At 42.4% G+C, this 22,825-nt stretch overlaps 1 protein-coding gene across 1 annotated transcript in view; it reads right to left on the reverse strand.

Moving 5' to 3' along the window:
• The window catches only part of TMX3 (thioredoxin related transmembrane protein 3), a 258,760-nt gene that overhangs the window by 196,464 nt on the left and 39,471 nt on the right, over window positions 1-22,825 (reverse strand). The window contains exons 5-6 of the mRNA XM_085605893.1: window positions 9,436-9,481; window positions 8,550-8,630 (exon numbers count right to left, since the gene is read on the reverse strand). Of these exons, the coding sequence (XP_085462019.1) occupies window positions 8,550-8,630; window positions 9,436-9,481 (127 nt within the window). The remainder of the gene's footprint in view (window positions 1-8,549; window positions 8,631-9,435; window positions 9,482-22,825) is intronic.

Raw genomic sequence — 22,825 nt, forward strand, 5'->3', positions numbered from 1 at the left:
CTGGGGGCCAAGTAGCTCACCAGGTGCTTCCAGGAAGCGCCACTGCGCTGCGTTGCAGGGAGGTGGTGCAAGCCGTGCCCCTTTTGACATCACTCTGCTACGCAGCTCTGTGACGCTTACTGGTTGTACTACGAATTCCGATTTACTCACCTGTTATCAGGAGTGACCTCAGTGCTGCACCTTTGAGCCCAGTAATGATCCTGAAAAGTAATTCTATCCATACTTACCAGTAACTTGAATTTCTCTCCATAGGCTAACATTGACTGGTTTCACTTGGAAATTATTCTAAGTGTGGAGTTTTGGAACTTTAAAATTTTCACCTAAAATCATCCTAAGAACAAATTCCAATTTACCCACCTGTTATCAGGAGAGAACCCAGTGCTGCATTTTTTAGCCCAGCACTGACCCTGAAAAGTAATTCTAACCGTACTTACCAGCAACTTGTATTTCCTTCCATAGGAATCCATTGTCTGGTTTTCAGCAGAAAAGTTTCTGTCTATTTTAACAAACTAAAAAAAAAACGCCTGTATGACTTAAACGATTCTTTCAACTGTTTACAGGAGATGCACCAGTGCTGGATCCAGGATCCACCACTGAGTAATAAAAGGTGACGATAACACTACTTACCTGCTAAGTATATTTCCTGCCATAGGATAACACTGGTGATTCTATGTGAAAATATTTCTAAGTGTGTACTTTTAAAATACAATAATATTCCTTAAAAATCACTACTGTAACCAAAACGCTTTTACTCAACTGTTTACAGGACATGTCCAATGACTGAATCTAGGATCCAGTCCTGTGGTTAGAAAAGTAATCTATAAAGTAACTAATTGCATTTAACTAGAAATTCACATTGAGCTCAATGGTGCATTGTGTTTGAAATTGTGTTGCCCAACTGTAACTACTGTACTTAAAAGTCTATTGCCTATTTGCAAAGAATTTAAACTAAAGTAATTCGTTCTGAGAAAGTATATTTTGTAATGTAATGTATAATGTAATTATAATGTAATTTAAAAAATAAACTATCTAAAAATAAATTGTTTACAAATGTTAATCAGTATTTAAAAAAAAAACAATTAATACATTTAAAAATTGTCATTTACAAAACCTTTGAAATTCACTGAAAAAACCATAGGTTTCAGGCCAGATATAGTTAGGAATTAGCATTTAAAAAACCGTAGAAATTCACAGAAAAAACCATAGAGTTTAGGGGTGTTATATTTAGCTGGACATTTCACTCGTACAAAACCATTGAAATTCCTCCGATATAGTTAGTTGTACTAACTACATCTCGCGCGCCCGCAATCCACTGCTGATGTCACATATTACATCATTCATGACATGGTCAGTGACATCACTGATGACATCTCAAATGACATCACTGATGACATCATCCAGTGAATGTGGTTTGGGTTTTTTTGGCCGAAAATCGCGCTGGGTGCGGAATCTCGCCGATTTTTTTTATTTAAAAAAATGCTTTTTTGAGCCCTGGGGGTCCTTGTGGGACCCCCTGAGCAGGCCTAGGGGGTCAGGGTGTTTCTACCCTGCCCCCTTTTTGCGTTTTTCGCGTTTCTTTTGCTGATTTCTTGTGCCTCGGTTCTATCGAGGCACAAGATGGCTGGCAACACTTCCTGATTTGGAGTGTTGACAGCCAATTAGAATACAGCTCATGCACGGCAGGGTGCGCTTAGGCTGCGCTTAGAGTACGCGGATCCTCCGAGGCCATAGATATACATGTACTTCTAAATGTCATTTTCTCAGGAACTACTGAACGGATTTACACCATTTAAGCAAAAGGCACGAGTCTGAACTAAGGACTACCTCTTTGCCAAATTTGGTGTAATTCCGTTCCGCAGTTCGGGCTGTAGCTGTGGCTAAAGGTCCTATGGGAAAATGCATGGGGAAAACATGTTTTGGGACCCCCCTTTTTTCTCAGCCCCCGCTTGATGAATCACCGTGAAACTTTCAGGATAGGAGCAGACCAGAGCAGGCCAGAAGTTTTGAAAATTTCGCGAAGATTCGTCAATCAGCGCCAAAGTTATTCCAAATAGAATGTTGTGGATTTCCTATGGAAAATAGGTCCTAACTATATCTACCTACTGACGACCGCCAGTAGGTAATATATATATATACAACAAGCATTTGCAATGCAATAGGTCTCGCAGTTACACGAGTTAAAGCTATTTGCATTGTAAATGACAATGCCAATAGGCATTGTTATTTGCAATGTCAATAGCTCAAACTCGCGTAAATGCGAGACCGAATGCATTGCAAATGCTTGTTAAAGAACGGGAGAGGTTGAGAATAAATATGAACAGAGGGTGGCTCAGATCGTAAAGACAGGGACTACATGTTTTTAAAAATGTGGCTAAACAAACGTACCTACGATGTTTAGGGGAGAGAAGTGGATATCCGAAGTAATTAATTATGATTTAAACTTGTGCCTTTTAGAAATAAACGTTCCGGATGATCTGTGTTTTTATAAATTATTTTTATTAAGTTTGTGCGCAAAGGTTCTTCATTTTCCTGCAATCTTTTTTGTTTTGATAAGAATTTGCCGATGACCGTCCCGCCCGACACCAACGTAATTTAGGTACCCTGCAGTCAATAACATTACGCCCTGGTGTGAGCAATACCCAACATTTTTGTGTAGTACACCCCAAATACACAAAAAAAGATGTAAAATATGAGGTTAGGTGGAAAGTGGTCGACTTATTTATTGTAGTGTAGATTTACTGTAATGTTTCTGGTTTTATGTAAATTTGCCCATGCGCGCCGTGGTATACACTGGCTTTAATTAAGTCCCCTGCAGGGGTTAACAGTATGCCCTTGTGGTGACTGAGGCCCAACAGCTTTTTGTACTGAAGATGTAAACACTGTGAAATAAGTTGCAATATATGGGGTCACGGGAGAGAGGAGAGGCAGAGGGGAGAGGAGGATGGTAGAGAAAGCGTTTTACGATGTGTGGGGAGATAGGGGCATATTGGAATGAGGCGGGGGAGGATCAAACGAAGGAAGAGAAGTTTACAGCAGAGATGTTTTACTTTGGGAAGTGGGGGAGGTGTGCTGCCTGCCTGCTATCACTGTGGCGGTGCTGGTCTGCTTCCAGCAAACAGTTGTGAACACAACATTGTAATTTATATTCGTGCTAGCCTTGTGAAAATAAACATCCCGGATCAGTGTTATATATTTTTTTTTTTTTAAAGTTTTTGCCCAAAGGTTCTTTTTTTCTTAGAAATGTTTTGTTTTTCATGAGGATTTGCCTATCACCGTTCCACCAGACACTGGCGTAATAGAGAAACTCTTTTTAACGAAAAGGAGAGGCTGAGGGTAAATAGGAACGGAGGGTGTCTCATAGTAAAGAGATAGGGAGTGCATGTTCCCAAATCAAAACAAGGAGATAACCCCGACCCAGCCCCTCCCAAAAGGCTGATGGCTTTAGCCTTTTATTTCTGGTCAGTGCCGGTATTGCTTCTGAAAACCTGCTCACCCTACGCAGGCTGGCGCCATGACAGACAGGCTTTCCTTTGCGGGCTGGCACCATCACAGGGGCCTTCTCTACTAGTGGGGGGGGGGGGGGGCCCTGCATAGTCCACAAGTCATCCTTGCAGATGCTTGTAGCGGCTTGAAGCTGGCGCCTGGCTCGCGGTGGTTTCAAGTATTCAGGGCTGGGTGAAGCCAAGGGCAGAGACGCGTCAGGGAAGGCAGAGTTCTGAGATGAAATACATCAGAGACGTACTTGTCGTGTAGCGGGCCGCTGTGCAAAGAGTAAGGAGAACAAGTAAGGAGTGAAAGGGATGAATGCCATCGACAGAAGTAAGTAGATAGGTGGCCAAGTACCTCTTGGATAAGGTCATAGTGCAACACAGGCTTTGTCACCTAACGATTTACCATGTAAATTGCTAAATGGGGGTGAAGGACCATAAGAGTATGGAGTTCTGGATTAGAAACTCTTAATATAGTAAACCGTATGCTCTGAATAGATTGAGCGTGAAGGGTTCTAAATCCGATGAGTGAGTATTCCTGAACGTAGAGCATTCTAAGAATATCATACAAGTATCCCATCTCCTTGTAATCTTACCAGCAGCTTTGGGCTGACCTCTCCCTTGCAACAATGGCAGAACAAGAAAAACAAGCCCGGCGGAGCGTGGCGCGCGCGCGCTTGGGGGCGGGGCAGCGCATTCCAGGCGGGGGAGCGGACCCTTTGAAGTGCGATGCCAAACGGATTGCATGGCAGCACGATGCGCGTGATTGTGCGCGTGCTAGCCATGCAATCCGCTTTTTGGGAGCACTTTTAAAACCCCCTTACAATAGTCTTGCTTTGCGATCGCTTACGCGATAGCAAGGCGAGACCTAAAAAAGCACTAATGAAGCAAATTTTGGGGTGATTCTGAAGTGTGGTGGAAACAAATACTTTAATACGATGAAAACAAATCCATACACCAGGTGATGGCATTTCCACACATAGTTTTACTTTTATTAGAAAAACGCACTGTATGTGGAAATGAAATAGTCATTTCAATCGAAGATGTGTTGTCTGTAATGGTAGTGTGCTACCACACCATGCATACTCCACTTTACCCCACTCCACACTTCGTCACTGCACTCTACGCCACTTACATCTATGCCGCACTACTCTGCACCACTCTACTCTATGCCAGTGCACTCTACTTAAAACTGCTCTTTTATGCACCAATGCACTCTATGCCAATCCAATCAACGCCACTCTAATCTACTCTACAGAACTGTACTCCACTCTACTCTGAAACATTCTACTCTATGCCACTCCACTATACGCCAATGCACTCTACACCACTTTACACAAAACCAATGCGCTACACAACACTGTACCACTCTACACCACTGCACGCAGCGCCACTATACTCGCCATCACTCCACGCCACAGCACTCTACCCCGCACCACTCCACTCTACCCACTCTGCAATACTGCACGCTCTGCCACTGAACGCTACATCACTGTTCTCTGCCACTGCACCTTACTCTGAACCACACTTCTGCACTCTACTCTACATCAATCTACTCTATGCCACCTTAAACTACTCTGCGCCACTGCAGTGTACGACTCTGTACACTCCATGCCAATGCAATTTATCATGCGCCACTTCACGCCACTCTATCATACCCGCTGCACTTTACATCACTGCACTCAAAGGGAATTTATTTAAAACCAATACACAATGTGCCACTCTACTCTGTGCCATTGCACTCTGCATCACTCCATGCCACATTAAACAATTCTGCGACACACTCCACTCTGAGACACTAAACTCAACGCCACTCTACTCTGCACCAACGCACGTTACACCACTTTACACCATGGCACTTCATGTCACTGCACTCTACGACACTTCTTCTACTCTGCGCCACTGCACTCTACACCCCTCCATGCCACTCTAAACTACTCTACACCACTGCACTGCACTCCATGCCTCTGCACTCTATGGTACTTTACTCTGCACTGTGCTATGACACTACATCATTGCACTTTATGCCAATGCACTCTACATCACTTTTCACAAAAACACTACACCAATCTAATCAGCACCATACTTTATGCCACTGCACTCTATGCCACTCTACTCTGCACTGTGCTGTAACACTACGTCATTGCACTTTATGCCAATGCACTCTAGGCCACTTTATGACACTACTCTATTAAGCTCTATTCTGCCACTCTCCAATGCTACTCCACTCCACGCCACTCCCTCTATACCACGCCACGCCGCTCCCGCTATACCACTCCACGCCGCTCCCTCTATACCACTCCACGCCGCTCCCTCTATACCACTCCATGCCACGCTGCTCCCACTATACCACTCCACACCACGCCACGCTGCTCCCTCTATTCAGCTCGACTCAACACCATGCCACTCCACGCCACTCTCCTTTACCCCATGTTGGAAAGTGTCCCTCTCTGAAGGGTCACCCCAAACGTTTTGCCTTCCTCCTCTTCTTTTTGCTGAACTCTCTTTGTTGGCCTTAGGACTGAGCACTTTGTCAATGCTAACCAGTGCTAAGGTGTACGTGCTTCTCCCCTAAACATGGTAACATTGGTGGATACCAGATTGGCCCATTTGATTTACTAGTAAGTCCCTTGTAAACTGGTATAACATATACCCATCAAAAGCTCATAGCGGGCCTGCAGCACTGATTGCGGCACCTACATAAATAGAATTTCGAACCTGTCTCAGGCCTGCCACTGTAGTGCGTGTGTGTGTGTAGTTTACTGCCAGTTTCACCTGGCATTTAAAACTACTTGCCAAACCTTAACCTACCCTTTTATTACATATAAGACACCCCAAAGGGAGGCCCTAAGTAAAAGATAGGACATGTGTGTTCAATCTTTACATGTTCTGGTAGGGACAACCCCCCCAATTGATTTTTCACTACTGTGAGGCCTACCCCTCTCATAAGCTAGCATTGGTAATTACTTAATACATGTTTAAGCTGTCATCCCTGATAAAGAGGAGTAGCTTTTTCAGGTTTCAGATCTTTGGAATGTAATGATAAATCATCCTTACTGGTGAAGCTGGATTTCGCATTACCATTTTAAAAATGCCACTTTTAGAAAGTGGACATTTCTCTGCGTTTACTACTCTGTGTGTCTGACAGCCTGTCTCCAGTACACATCTGGGGTGGGTGACAGCTACAAGTTGTACATTCCCTCTAGACAGCCTCAACACAGGAAGTATAAATGTGTTGGTGTAGCCATCTACATACATCTGCGTTCTCATTGCCTTGCCTGGGCAGGATGGAAGGGAGGAGCCAACACTTCACTTGAATAAGCTGTGTCCTGCCCCCACACAAAGGACTGACACCCCTCCCCCCCCCTTCCCGGCAGAGAGGATTGGGTTGAAAGGGATCCTTGTGTTCTTTGAAGTCACCCCCACATCAAAGGCACTTTTGGGTATAAGTACTGGGTCTCTGACCCTATAAAAGCAAACACTACTGGACTTGGGACTGAAGCTCTGCCAGAAGAACTGCTCTTGTGCTTAAAGGACTCCTCTTTGGACTGCGGACGTAAAAGGCCTATATTTCTCTTGTGCTGGCTCGCTGCCACCCAAGTGATCTCCAAGGACTTGCCTCCTGTTTTCTGGAGTCTCAAGGACACCAAAGACTTCTTGCAATTCTGCTGGTCTCTGCCATCTTTGAGTCCTACCCATGCCTGAGGTGCCCTCTCCAGTTCTGGGCCTCAGAAGTGGTCTGTGCAGCTGTTTTGCTACAAAACTCGATGCATCACCACTTTGCCAATCGGACCGACTCAGTGCCCTCCAGCGCCATGCAGATGTGGACACATTTCTGCGGACCCGTCTAAGAGGTTAGCCGACGAAGCAGCACTGATCCGAGGTCCCAACCGCAAGGTTCAACTAAGACGGATCAATCAGACTGCATGAATCGGAACAGGCGCATCGCTGGTCACCTCTCAACTCCGGCACACGTCTTCGGAACTGATGCCTTCACTGCATGGAGAAGATAAACACATCTCATTGCATACGACCAGGAAAGATACTTTGTTCACCAGGGCCTGCTTGGGTCCTGTAACCAGCCTGCGCTTCCAACAGTCCATCCCGAACTTGGACTTTACCCTTGTCCAGCGTGACCTAAAGTAACCTTTTTAGCGCTACTTGCTGCTATGCGCTTGACTACATTTATTCCCTTAAAATTCAATATCTTAACTTCTATACATTGAATTTTTGACGTTTGTTTGTTTTGAATACAATCTATGTTTGTAAACCTGCACAGAGCCTTTTTGTGGTGTATTCAATGTGATACTGTGTGTTTGTTGCACAAATAGTTTACGCATTGCCTCTTTAAAGGAGTCCGACGGCTTTCTGTCAAGATACCAGAGGGTGAGCAGAGATTATCTTTTAGTGTGTACTTAACTTACCCTGAATAGAGTGGCGGTGCCTGCCTGTCCTGGATGGTGGATTCCTGGTTGGTTGAGTTATGCCTCAACCAACCAGGAATCCCATTTTTAAAACCCCACTAACTTTTAGCCATGCTGGTGTACAACATGGCAAAAAGATATTGGCAACGCCAATAGCTTTCACATAAGCAAGACCTATAGGCTTTGCTAATCCTTGTTGTTTTTAAGTAACAATTGGAGGATGGAATTAACTGGTACCTCTATCCCACGTGCTTGAGAGATTGGTTATTCAGCACCAAAATGCCGCAAGATACACTTTACAAATTTACAAGTTATGTTATGTGTATTCATTCATTCACACAATGAAAGGGAGAGGGCTTTTTAAATATATATAGTACCAGAAGTTATTTTTATACAGATTTGTTCAGCAAATAAGAGTTCCATACTGAGGTCAAGCAGTCAATCTGTGAAACCCACAACTGTTTGCGCAACACCATACAATTCAAACGCTTACAGTATTTGAAAGTCAAGGCCTTTTTAAAAAAACAGTTAAATCATTTGAATTCAATACAAAATTGCATACATTATGGCTGCAAGGACATTATATTATCTTATAAATGAATTCGCTGGTTTAAAAAAATGTCAATTGACAACTTACCCTGCTACTCTGTTTGCAAACTCAATTATATCATCTTTGGTTCTTGGTCCTCTGTAGTTGTATGCCAATTCTCCTTTTAACCTTCAAATTGTACAGGACAAAGGGTAGTGTTATGTCATCATATAAGATAAAATATTTCATTATTATCATTTTTTTTTTAAACGGTGCAACACAGACATTGTGATTCTTCAAGATATTAAAAGTGAAAGTTGCCCAAAACATGAAAAGAATAGATTAGAATAGGCTATCTGGGTGTTGGAATCAGATTGGGAAAAAAGTTTTGCCCAGGATTAAAAAGTCTACCATTGCCAGCTTATAATCCATTTTTTATTGTTGGTTTTATTCAGTTTGACCTTCTTCAATGCACCTACAAACATCACATAATAATGACAATATATGGCTACAACACTTCTAGCAGCCTCTGACCAAAGTGAATTGCAGTTTGCTCTGAAATTATTCACAATTTAACTGTTTATTTTTCACTTCTTAAAAATCAGATCACAGAGCGGTATGGGCCTGCTTTTATATGATTAAAAAACAGTGATAATTTCCAAAATTCTAAGACTTCATACATACACCCCTAAGACTGCACATGAAGGTCCAAAGAGAATACGTAGATTTGTGTTTTACAATGGACCTGCACAATTAAAACATTATCGCTGTTTTCCATGTCACGGTTATCAGTCCGACTACAATTTCTAGTGGTTTTCTTTTATTTCCCTGAAACCGTTGACAAGTAGGCCCTTCACATGCAGTAAACACTCAAATCTGTTTGTCACAGATATTTGTTTTATGTGAGTAAGAGTGGTAGCCCTGTATTTACTGGCATGGTTGTCCATATGTTATTCTAGACAAATGAATTGAGAGAATAGACAGCTTTACTTACAGCTTTATAGTTGGAAAACCTCTAACTCCAAATTCTGAAGCAATGCCTGCAAAATACAAAAAAAGGATTCTATCGAATGATTTGCCGATTGGTGTACTTTTCAACTGCATCCATGTGAAGCACTTCACTTGTACTCCATATTGTTGATAACAATTAGAAAAATAAACCCACTGTGTGAAGAAAGAACACAGAATTATTGTTCATGACCTAACTGTACGCATTAAAGGAAGGTAATGTTAAGATGGTGGCCCTTAAGGAAACATGACTAAATTACATTGATTAATTGTGCAAATGGTTGTAGATCACACTTTCTTGGATCCCGATATACTAGCCTGAACTGCTAGTGTGAATCACCTCTCACCTTGTAATTCCAACATAAGGGCCCAAATAAAATTCATTAAAGTACCATAAAAAAATAAATCTCTCTGATAAACTGAGGATGGAGAGGCACAAGTCCTAAAAACACATGTTCATTGAGTTGCTGAAACTAATTACATCTGGTGCCCTCCCTTAACACTTTGAAAAAGGTATTCAAATCAGAAGCATATAGAACAGTCCAACGGAGGAAGAGGATGTTAGAGGGGGTGCAATATTTCTAGGGCCAAAGAAGTTGCCTCTACCCTTGGATAATTGATCATCCTCCCAATAAAATTTGGTAGGACCCTCACAAGTAACAGTTCAGAAATCCTGCCTTCACATAACTGACAAGAGGAGAATGCAAACGTCAACACAAGCAAAATAAATTAAACTGGTACATCGATCACCAATGAAAAGAAAGTAAATAATCAGGACAGTAAAGCTAACCAATGTTAAATAATCGGCGGGCTAAAATCTCCATTTTTGTATTTAAAAAAAAAAGAAAAACAGATTGTGGTGAGAAACAGCACGCACGTGGTCTCAGGTGCGACCGAATTATTGTACCCTTGGCAAGAGAACAATGAGGCATTGTCCAGAACTAGTATGTTCATCTTGACCTCTTAGTGATGTTAAACCTGGCCCTTTCTGCAGTGTCACTCCCAAACATTTTGCTTTCTTCCTCCCTCTTTTTGGTGCTGAATTTGTTTTTGTTGGCTCTAGGACTCTGGGCACTTTACTACTGCTAACCAGTGATAAAGGTCATGTTCACGCTCTCCCTAAAACATGGTATAATTGGTGTATCCACAATTGGCATATTTAATTTACTTGCAAATCCCTAGTAAAGTGCACTATATGTGCCCAGGGCCTGTAAAGTAAATGAAACTAGTGGGCCTGCGGCACTGATTGTGCCACCCACTTAAGTAGCTCTTTAAACGTCTCTCAGGCCTACCTTTGTAGAGCGCATGTGTGCAGTTTAAACTGCCATTTCAACCTGGCAAGATAACCCTCTAGCCAGGCACAAACCTTCATTTTTAATACATCTAAGTCACCCTTAAAGTAGGCCCAGGCCAGCCCCTAGGGAAGTGTGCAGTGTATTTAAAAAGTTGGACACAAACTGATTCAGACTCCTATGCTGGCATCAAGTCTATGGTACTGAGCCGCTCTGGCATTCCAATGGAGCAAACTGTCATCTGCACTTACACTCTCATGCGTGCTGTCATATCTGCTGTCTGTTGTGTCAGCGTCCCGGGGTAACCAATTAATTCAATTTAAAACAGAATCAAAACTGTTCACCTGTGATTAGACAGTCCACATCTCACCTCACAGCACTATAAATAAAAATAAAATGTTAGATTCTACCTATTGGGGGGGGGGGGGGGGGGGGGGGGGGGGGGAGTTAAGAAATTATTGAGCTTGGTCCCAACTCCCCACTAACAAGATATGGGTCGTAGTAGGATTTTAAATCTAACAATGAAAGCTCTTCAGGATCCATTCCCAGGCTTCAGCTCAAAAACCTAGTCCTTACCAATCTTAAACTCAATGTCTTGCTCAACCGACTCTTACAAAATGTCACACACAAACTTATAGTCTGCATCAGCCCAACATTCTATGCATGGGTGTGAATTCACCAAAATTCCAGGAATAGCAGAAGTGATATCACTCCCCATTTGACCTTCACTTTTACTCACACACAGACACATTCACACACTCTCTCAGACAAACACTCACCTGCAAGCATGCATACATTTGTCACCGTAGCTACCAGATAGGGTTCTATTCCAGTTTATTACGCTCCATTTTGTATTACACTAATAGAGAATATTATTTCCTATTTGTGAAATAAAACATTTGACATCATTTCTTTGATGATATTCCAGATGCTGTGGAAAAGGAGTAGATGCCATATCCTAAGCACCAAAAAACACCCCAAAATGCATAAATTAAGGAAGAAGGGTTATAAGCTCATCTAAGAAAAACTTGGCAGTTCCAAAACACAGCACTGCAAACAAAAAAAAAACCTTTGAAAAGGTAATAATTATTAATTCTTTTTGGTATACAGACCAAAACAGATATAAACTCTACAACTTACAGAACAGCAATAAGAGTATGGGAGATCCATCTTCACAAGTAAAGTGCTAGTGGGCAGGCGGAACAGGGAGATGACCAACTCATACAATTTCATAGGCGATTGAAGATGTAACCAAAGTACACCAATGTTACACCCCAGTTACAGAAACGTTATCCCCACAGATCAGTTTAAGAAAATTGTTTTAACATGAGGTGGGAAAAATATACACATTACAAATCGCATATAAGGAAATGTTTTGCCTGCACAGAGAATACTGTTTGCTTGATGCAAGCAGAGCTATTCGATATAAGTAGTTTGCCTTTGGTCAATTTAGCTGCCTTATACTAAAGCAGGCATTCTAAAGGGTTATCTGAGGAACCGCCACTCAGAAAATCACTGCGTCCAGATCAAGGCAGCACTACCCAGCAGGGTAAAGCAATAATATCCGGAGGGCAGCAGAAGTAGAAACGGATGCCTGATGACAGATTAAGGGGCAAACAGGAAAACGTTACTTCACTCAGGGCAGAAAAGGTTCAAGTGGGGGCCCCGCTCAGGGCCCAACAGAAAACCAAACAGAGCTCAGGCAAACTGTTTTAACTTTGCCTCCCACATAGTTGGGCCTTGCAACCCATCCAGCTTTGAAATCAGCCCCTGAGAAAAGCCCTAATGGCAAAACAGCCAATCCAGACCCAGCTCACCATACCACATCATGCGAACCCTTCATTTGAAACCTTCTGGGAGATGAAAAATGTAGGGTTTATAAGGGAAACTATTCACAATAAATGCAAGTGCAACTAAGCAACAAACATATCACTTGAGTTTTAGCACTCTCTCATGATCTGTTGTATTGCAATACTAGTACCAAACCATCATTCGCAGAGGTTCAGAAAGATTCCGTAATTGTAAGACCGTCTTGCAAGATAATGAGAATTAAATCTCAGTGAGGGCTCTTCAACAAACAGGCAAGGCTTCTCTATCAGAAAATTGTAAGCATTATGAGCTGCATAAGAGCCTGAACTACTTGTCCAACATTCCTAATGAAATAGTTTAATGAGGTATCAAAATGTAAACTCATTTAAAGTTTGTCCTCAACCGACAAACAAAGCCTAATGATTTCAAGTTAAGTCATCTTTCTTAGTACAACTAGAAGAAAATAAATTGAGCGTGAGTCACTTGTTTGCAACACAAAATATTGCTGCAGTTCACCAGCGTGACAACTGCACTAACATTTGGCAGCATGGCTGGTTTGTGCAGCCAGTTAAAGAGCTCCAATTCCCTTGTTGTCCACGAGGTGAAGAAGCAGCAGTGTCCCGAGGGCAACCCAGAGGCTTGGAACATGAAACACCACTGGATGTTGTAGTAAAGGTAACAAAAATAGATGCTCCCCGCGGACCATCTTGGTGTGCACTCAGAAAGACTAGAGGTCGAGTCCAATCATACCTGGTGTTAAACAGCAAAACTAACACACAAGGCGCGGTATTCTCTAACTCTAAGTCCCCGCACAGTGCACTCCAAACTCACTGCTAAAAGTTGGCATGCTTTCATTTCTAAATGATCGAGGTTCAACAAGCCTGTTCACGTGACCACCAGCTTACCACCACCAACCACAACGTACTGCCTACTTTTCAAACATCCACAGAATACTTCACACCCAATTAATAAAACTAATGTGAACCGTCAAAATACCCCCTGCAAAAATAAGGGGTAGACTTCCTGTATTTGAAAGCATTTCTAGCTCGGAATACATTAACTACATACATATTTTCCCAGCTTATTGTATAGGGCCACTGGCAATGCACAGACTTCTGTGAGCAGGGACATGCCTACAGCAGGTCAGTCAGCATATCTCATATCAATATCATGTCACTGCAGGCACATAAAAATTAGTAATCGTTGCTACAAAGTTGTCATAATAAATTATTCCATCATTGAGGAGTTGCATGAGCAAAACTCTATACTCTTTTGGTTATGTTCAGTCAATGATAGAGTAAAAGCAAACATGTTTCGCACTGGGTTAATAATAGCCCCCGTGATGCGGGGAGTCCCCAAAGGTCCAGGGGGCACCTTCATCACAAATACAAACTGGCTCTGAGACTGATCGGAGAGCAGGACTGGGTTGGGGGCCGACCGCAGCCAATGGGGTGAGGGCCAATAAGTTTAATTAGCAGCAGCAGTGTCACTGAGTGACATGAGAACTGTCTGAAGCGCAGCCTCCACATACAGTCTCTGCACCACTTTTTAGTTGCCTGCCGCCACACCCGTGCACCGCACTAGCTGTATTATGGCCTCAGGCCAGGGTGGCAGGCCATTATTAATTTACCTGCCCGGAGACTAAGGCACAGCTTGCACGGCTGTGCAGTGCAATCACATTTGTGCAAGGCACGTACACAATGCTGCGCGGTGACCACATGCACCGTGGTCTTCAGGGTGGGGCACTGGAGGGTGGGACAGTCATGCACGGGTTGTGGTTGCGCGCACCTCGCAGTGGTATTCAAATTGGACCGGAACGAACCAGTTACGCATCTACTCTTCGCATGGCCCTGCCATTGCTCAGACTCCTGCTAATACCACAGTAGTAAGTGTGAAGTAAGCAAAGCAGCGCAGCCCTGCAATGCAATTGGCACTACAACACAGGCAAGGATGCAGTAGATTTTCAGTCACCTCACCCTGCTGTCACAACTAAGACCCATTGAATGGTGCTGGTGGCGGTGCAGGTTATCTGGGAGGGTACCGGGCCGGTGGCGTTATTATTGAGGTCTCTTTACCCGCCCATCAGGCCTCCCCCATTAATCTCATGAAAACATATCGGCACAGGGCAGGCTGCTTTTCCTGTGCAGAGCCCAGTTACTGGCCACAGGACGGAAATGTGCTGCAGGGAGTGGGAGAGTCTTCATTTCAGGCACATTCAGAGACGTTTTAAGGCATGGGAAAGTGGCCTGCAGCCCGAGGCCTTCCAGGGATCCCCCTGATAGAGCAAACTCTGTTCTGCAGAGTCTCGCCCTGATTACCTTGAATCATAAACAGATAGTTTTAAAAAACGTTTTATTGGAACTTATTCTTAATGTGGGTGATGTGTGAAAGTCTCTTGCATGCATTTTGCAGAGAAATGTTGTCTTTAAGTTTCATGCAACATCCATAACATTTTCTTTTAGATAAAAACAGGATCTCAAATATGCAGGTTTGATTTTTATGCTTTCGAACTTGTGGTTTCGCCAATCACTTTAAACATTTTGCACCTTCAAAAAGGGAATGGTTTGTTTAAACTGGTTTGATTTTTATGCTGCTGAACTTGTTGTTTTATTAGTCACTTTGAAATATTTGTGCCTTCAAAAAGGAAATGGTTTGCTTAATCTGGGTTGATTTTTATGTGCCTTCAAAAAGGGAATTGTTTGCTTAAACTGGTTTGATTTTTAAGCTGCTGAACTTGCTATTGTTTCACCAGTTACTTTGAAATATTTGTGCCTTCAAAAAAGGAATTCTTTGCATAAGGGTTTGATTTTTAAGCTGCTGAACTTGTTATTGTGTTGCCAGTTACTTTGATATATTTGCAGCCTCATGCACAAACCAAACAGCCATAGTCTGATTAAACTGGTTTGATTTTTGTAAGCTCCTGCACCGGTTTTTGTTTGATAAGTCACTTTGAAATAGTTGAGCCTTCATGCACAAACCAAAGGGGGAATTGTTTGTCTAACCTTGCATCATTTTTGTATACTGCTGGCAGGGATGTGGAATTCCTATAGCCAGACGCCCGGGACCTATTGTTTGGGATCAAGGGCAACAAGTTTTCATGTGCATTTTGTCCTTGGGACAAGTAGGCCCAACCCCCAGTTTACAGTACCACATAATGGATCAGGGAAAGCCATTGCCTGCAGTTAAGGTAATATGTGTGTCAATGTGTTAATGTTGTTCAAACTTACATTTATGGTTCATTAATGCAAAACCTTTAAGATTAGAGAGTTCACCCTAAGTAAATGTTGTAAGCTCAGACTGCACTACTGACAGTGGTTCCAGTATAAAAATGCGTACACACGTTTTCAGTTTAGCAATATGACGCTATGTATAATGCTCCCAGAATGTTCTCTGATTATATGCAAATATTTGCAGAAGCTAGAATGCAAGATTGATGGTTCTTTGCTTTTAAAATTAAATGTTCGCAAAAACATGTCGCTAAACTACTGTAAAGATTTAGGTACCATTTCTTTGCAGCATCATTTAGTAAAATGTGTTGATGTATGCTAGTATTTCCCAAAAATATTCATAATGGAAAATCAGTGTAACCAGTTTTAATAATATTATGGGAAACCTAAAAACAAACAAGATTTGATAAAGCCAGTTGGTCTGAAATTGTTGGTCAGCTTTTTGGTTTTGTCAATGTGTGACTTGGTTTGGCATGGCTTTTGTAAAACCTTATTAGTGTGGGAGCTGCCGGGACCTCACCATTATAGCAAACATTGGCAAAAGCAAAAATTGTCTTTGGACTCAAAAAGCACACATTAATTCTATAGTTCCTGGCATTGAACAAAACGACTGTCGATATTCTCCTTGTGAAAGAACAGAAACGGTCACTCACAGTAAACCTAGCCGATAGACAGAAAGAGAAAGAATTTTAATTAACACAAAAGGTCAGGGTTAACGCCAGATCTAATTAGGGGCCCAATTATTAAATAAAGTCTCAAAAGTGCAACCATGTCCTTGCATTAAGTGCATATATACGGATTTTATGAATTCACAAGATTTTACAGACGTAGGCAAAGAAATAGTACTCCTAGAAAATATTTGTGAACTGCATTTTAGCATGAGCAAATATGCAGGTGTAGATTTGTTCATGAAAATCTGAGTGTTTGCAAGTTCCCTTTCCCTCCAACCCCTTTTTTCCCCAACCCTGGACAAGTTTTGTCTGCCATTATCCGGAGTAAATTTCAAACCTTTCGCAGTATGGGAAAAGATTACAGAAGAGTTGGTGAAAACAGTTAAAACATGCAAGTTAGTAGGATTGCACTGACTCAAAAGGGCATTCCAACTCTGGAACTATTGCTTACCATTACTTTCAGTCCCAGTATGTAGATCTGCGGAAACGTGGCAACATTAGGGAATTGCTAGTATTCAAATCCTACTTTGGAAGGAGCCCTTGCATAATCAGAGAGGCTATTTCAAAGCTCTTATATAATGAGATTACTGCAATACTGTGTCAACACATTACATGGCAGAAAAGGGACAAGTGGATTTTGTTACAGGACAAGTAGATTTATGAAGCAACCTGCCCCATGGACAAGTTGATGTTTTATTAAATTCCACACCCCTGAACGCTGGACTTATTTTTATCATCAAGTACTTTAAAAATATTTTTACCTTAATGCAAGAAGAAAAGGGGATTGTTTTACAAAACACACTTAATTTTTGTATACTACTGGACTGGTTATTGTTTTATTATATACTTCGAAAGTATTTGCACTCTTTCCGTTGCTTCACCAACTACAATTAGTATAGATTCTGTCTTTAGGTGCTTGCTGTTCTGCTTTGGTTTTATTCTCAATGACTTGTTATTATGGTGTTGTTTGCACTTGTAATGTGTGTACCTTAAATATTATAATTAGCAGTATTTACACTACAGATATGATAAAATACAGACAAACATCTGCATCAATGTTCTGAAGCATCCAAGCAGTTTTCATCCTCAGCCTCATTTGCCTGCCTGTTTTTATCCTGCTTACAAAGAAAGCCAGGATGGATGAAATTGCTTCCTCAGTTCATTTTTAATGCTATAGAGTGGTTATTATCATGCACAAACCCTGACAGACAAAAGTGTGTGGCATGCAGTTAATTCACACCAGTTTATTTCTCTTGGAGCTGGCAGGATACTGAGTTATATCTCATGTACTCCTTGTGTATATTGTGAGTTGAGCCTGTGAAATTGTAGGTTTGGGTTTGTCTTTCAAATTTTCCAAGTTATTTTCAAACTATGTCAATTCTAATTCAGACCCTATGTAGTTGTTCTTTGTTCTTCAGCAATTAGCCGTTCCTGAGACAATTGAAACGCTCTTTAGCATTGTTCTGATTGCCGTCTCAGTTAAATAATCTGCTCTTGACAATAATGATACAAGTGGCATAGCTTAAATGTTAACAGTGTTGCTCACTATCTTATTAGAACTTTGAGCAAGACAATATAGAGGCATTTCATTAAAAGTTGGAGGTTTCAATTAAAAATATAGCTGAATTTTGGGCAGGGGGCAAAGTGATAGGTAGTGGGCTGGGGAGTGGGGCCTCCATGTACTTCACGGGGTGACCCCCTCAAGTTTCGTTACGCCACTGATGTTTTGCTCCATCTGGGGCTATTTTTAAGGTTTGGAAACAACATAAAAAATGGGGTCAGTAATGGTTTGTTTGAGAGGTTAAGTAGGATAAGGTTTCAGTAGTTCGGGCTTTGTGAACATCAGTTGTACAAGGGTATGAACAAATCACATATGTTTTTGTACTTTGTTTGGCCTTTGTCTAGTAGTCGAAGAGGTCTGGAAAAGGCACGGGAGAGTTTTGCTTTGTGTTGTACTTCGGCAGGCTGCGTCCACAGCCAAAGTCAGTGCACAGTGGACTCTGGGCATAGGGCTTGAAGCTAGCCCTCATACGGTCATCTAGTTCCTATATTACCCATACAGGACTTGCACGTTTGGATAACAAACTGTGGGATTGGTGGCAGACTGACTCTAAGCATCCCTACCGAGACAATTAGCAGGTTTGTTTTAGCTAGCTCACAGTGCCACTAGAATCTCCTCTTATCAAGGAGAGAATAGTTTATGGCAACCTTAGAACATGACAACCCTGATCCCTCAGGATCGTGGAAACAATGTACTACTTTTCGTTCAATCACTGGTGCTCACTCAGAGAGTTACACAGAAGAAACCGTTGGGCGTGTTTACAATAAGTATTTATTGCACAGTTGTTCTTCTCGTGTAGAATATATGAGTTGCAACAACCATTCAACAGTAGCAGAAATATATCATTAGCCATACAGTGAACATAAAAGGATAGTACAGTTCTACCATCTTGCAATAGGCATGAATAAATACATGAATATAAAATGCAGGATAAAAATGCACGGGCTCCTACGATGCCTATCTAGATGTACCTAAGTGTACCTAGCATGTGAGTAGGTGTGAAGCCAAGCATCCCTCTAGGATTTAGTTGAACCCCATTACCTGCAGTGCGTGAATGTGGGACCTCGTCCTGGTCTCGAGTCGGACACCCCGCAAGGGATATGTTAGACCACAGTCAGCTGGAGCGTCTGCATGCAGGAGCCTCAGCGTCTCTGGTCAGTGTGTCGGCCTGGAAGTCTCGTTTCCCTCTACCAACCCTAGCAAGAGGTACTGTGTTCATACAAAAAGGATCTAGGGTTTCTTTGTCCCTTGTCTCATGTATTAGCCATTGTTGGATTTGAGAATGACATATGGGATGAACCTTGTACGTAGATATGGTGGGGTAGGTGGTGTAGCCCCTGCCTGGTTTCCAAGAACCCTCATGAATATTCATTCATACTGTACGGGTCTATTGATGAAGTTATAGGACGGTATTGTTAAGGAAAAACCCCTCCTTCTGCACCCAGGACTAGAACTAGGTAAATGTTCAATCCTAAAGGCGTGTTACTGTGTAGTATAAGGGAGGTAATGTAGGTGTATGATATTTCCCGGGCCTCTATCAAGGTACCTATATGAAACATAATACTGCCACGCTGAGTTGGCTCTGGGTGGCAATGAAGAATGTGGGTGCAGGGCAAGGGTGCTGGGCACAGGGCACTAGGGCCAGTGTCACTGCACATGCTGCTTGACCTTGCAGTCTTACTGGTGTTTTTTTAAAATTTGTTTTAATGTGACATCACATATCACGTCACCATTGACATCAATGATATCACTAGTAATATCACTTCACCAGCTACCAGACAATTCACCCAGCCCCTCCCCTGACATGGTCTTCCATTAAGAGCAGCAAAAGCTGAAGGCATTTTCTGGTCTTCTGCCAGGGACTGCACTAAGTTCCAGTGAGGACATGCCCCACTGCACACAGTCTTCATAAGAGATCGTAAGGTATTACATACTCTTTATACATCAGCAGTGCATTGTATATTGGGTACTGTCTGGCAGCATTTAACATTTTTAACATTGTAAAATTTGTGTGTAATCATTAGCAAGTTAATTAGTGAGAGTAGATTGTGTGAAATAATGTTTGGCGTCCTTGAGAATGACGGGGTTGGATTCAAATTTGGAGTAGTATCTTACCTTTGCAAATTTAGTTCTTTTTTAGATTTTGTGCTGTACCAATATTGACACTGTCAATTTACATTCCCATTAACCTTTTGTTGCAGATAGGTTTACAGATGTTGAGGAGTTTTTAATGAGAAATTTAAGTGCAGTGATAAGATAATTTTGAGACAAAGTTTTTGTTCTGACATAGTCAAGATCTTTTTGCTTACAAAAAATATAAACAAGAAATAGGCTTTGGGCCAGACTCCTCCTACCCCTGAATTGAATGTGGGGGTCCCCTTCAGCCACTGTACTGAGACCATATCAACCACATCTTGGATCAGCCCAAAATAATGTTGCTGTGTTACTGTCATGCTTCTGGGTGTATTGTTCCTCCTTGTGAGTCCTTCCACTGCAATGTATGAAGTGCATTATTCTCAAAAGAATCAGGGGCAGCAATCAGACTATGGAGGGCAGGCGGAAGGTGGCGAGGGTGCACAAACACACAGAACAGAGAGCAAGCAGAAAGGAAGTAGAAACAGCAAACTGACCATGGAGGACAGAAGAGAGGTGGCAGGGGCATGCACACTAAGATAGGAGGCCAGGTGGGAGGTGGGGAGACAGGGGCTGCAAGCTGACCAAATAGGGCATGTCGGAATGACCTAGGGCAGCAAACTGACACTGGAGGAAAGGCAGACGGGGCAGCAACATGTACACGTAGAATAGAGTGCAGGCAGAAGGGGGGTAGGGGCAAGAGTACCAAGATGACCAAGGAGGACGGGCTGCAATGGGCACGAGCAGCAAGCCGACCATGGAGTGCAGTTGAGAGGGTCAGGGGCTAACACACAGAGAACAAGAAATGGAGGGAGGGGGAAGGTCAGCAGGCTGACTGGCAAGGGCAGGCTGTGATGTGGTATGGCCAGTAGCTGTAAAACTGAACACGGAGGGCAGGCGGAAGGATCTGCAGCAGCAGGACATGTGGCCAACCGGCCATGTGCACGACACAGGCTGTGTGCAGTGAGGAATGACCACGTGCAGTGGGTTGGGCATATGACCAATGCACAGATGGGCACTGCTGAATTGTGTGCAGCAGGAATGGGTGCAGGGCCTGCGGCGAATCACACACTGTTCAAGGCATAAGGGCATGCATATTGGAGGTTATCCAAATGTCATGTACAATTGGGGTGTTGGCTGAAAATCATAAAATCCCAGAATTTCACTGTAAAAGCAGAGGCTAAAGAGACGTTATATGATCTGCCCTTACATTAAAAAAAACAACAACAAAAAAAACACCAATGAATTGAAACAAAACAAACATGACATAGTTGTGTGACAATAAGATCTTGGCTTACATTAAAAAGAAATGAACTGTAAAAATATAAAAGTTTAAAATGGCCTTATTTTGTTGAAATTAGATTAAAAACGAAAGTTTAAAAACTAAAATAAACAACCGGAATTAGCTAGTTTTAGTTCAATGATCCAACTATAACTTGCACCCCGCCACACAAACTTGTCATGGAGGAGCACAGTTAATAAGGTTGAACAAGCATTGGCATAGCCAATAGGTCTCGCCTTTGGGACCTTATAAGTGTTTAGCCATGCAACACTTGATGTTGTTACACCAAGAATATTGTGCTGGATAACTAAACACTTATAAGGTTCCAAAGGCGAGACCTATTGGCTATGCCAATGCTTGTTTTGTTGTTGTTGCTGCTGCCACAAGAGATTTTGCAAGCTCTGTGTAGGCAAAAGCTAAAAATAACACTTTGTGTAAAGCAACTTGTGAACAATTTCTTTGCAGTGGCTATAAACTACACTATGTGTGACTTAGAGCAATCACTTTAAAGGATGGGGCGGTGGATGCAAAATACATGTTACATCGCAATCACTGTAAAATACTACAACTGAGTGCAAGCGCCCTACAAAAAGCAATAAGGTAACCATGCCAAAAGATCGTTCCTGAGCATCATCATCTATCAGAAACAGTGTCATTTTCTGATGGATGAGATACTGCAACAACTGACGAGGTGATACCTGACAAGTAAACATCTAGTAATGACCCCTTCCTCAACCGACCCCAAAACGTTTATGAGCCTCTGTGAAGCGCATTTAAACATTGGATCGCTAACATATGGTTCTGAGTATTAAGCCTGCACTTCGAAACCCGAAGTACCTGGTGTGAGCAGAGGCTCCCGAACCTTGAAACAGGTTTACCAGGAACTCCATAAAAATGGTCAAGAGTTGAAATCACAGAGTATCATACCCATCCAGCACCAGTAATTACAGTCACCCATGCGTGGCTCATGGGGAGGAAGCCATATACTTCAAAGTATATGGCGAAATGTTCCACCAAACTCCTCATCAAAGTCCTTCATCAAGGTGGAGATAAGAGAAATTCAAAAGTCCGTGCTCACGACCGACTCACAGTTACATCACAAAATGATTGTTTGACACAGGAAACACCAGCAATGGATTCTGAAAACGGAGGGTGTGTATGTATTAAATATCGAGAACTTTAGTGCCAGGAAACTGGAGAAGTAAGACTTAACGATGCACGCACCTCTGATCAATACGGCCAACAAAATGATTATAAGCACGCAGAGAGCGCTGCATTAATAAGGTACTTGATGGGAAGGGTGCGTTCTGGAACAGAAGGGGAGGTTTGGACAACTCAATTTATTGTAGCAATTTCGTGTGCCACCCATGTTGTTACCCGTCTGCACAGATCTATATCCAG

This window comes from Triturus cristatus, chromosome 5_1 (assembly GCF_964204655.1).
Source record: "Triturus cristatus chromosome 5_1, aTriCri1.1, whole genome shotgun sequence".
In the NCBI taxonomy this organism is placed as follows: Eukaryota; Metazoa; Chordata; class Amphibia; order Caudata; family Salamandridae; genus Triturus; species Triturus cristatus.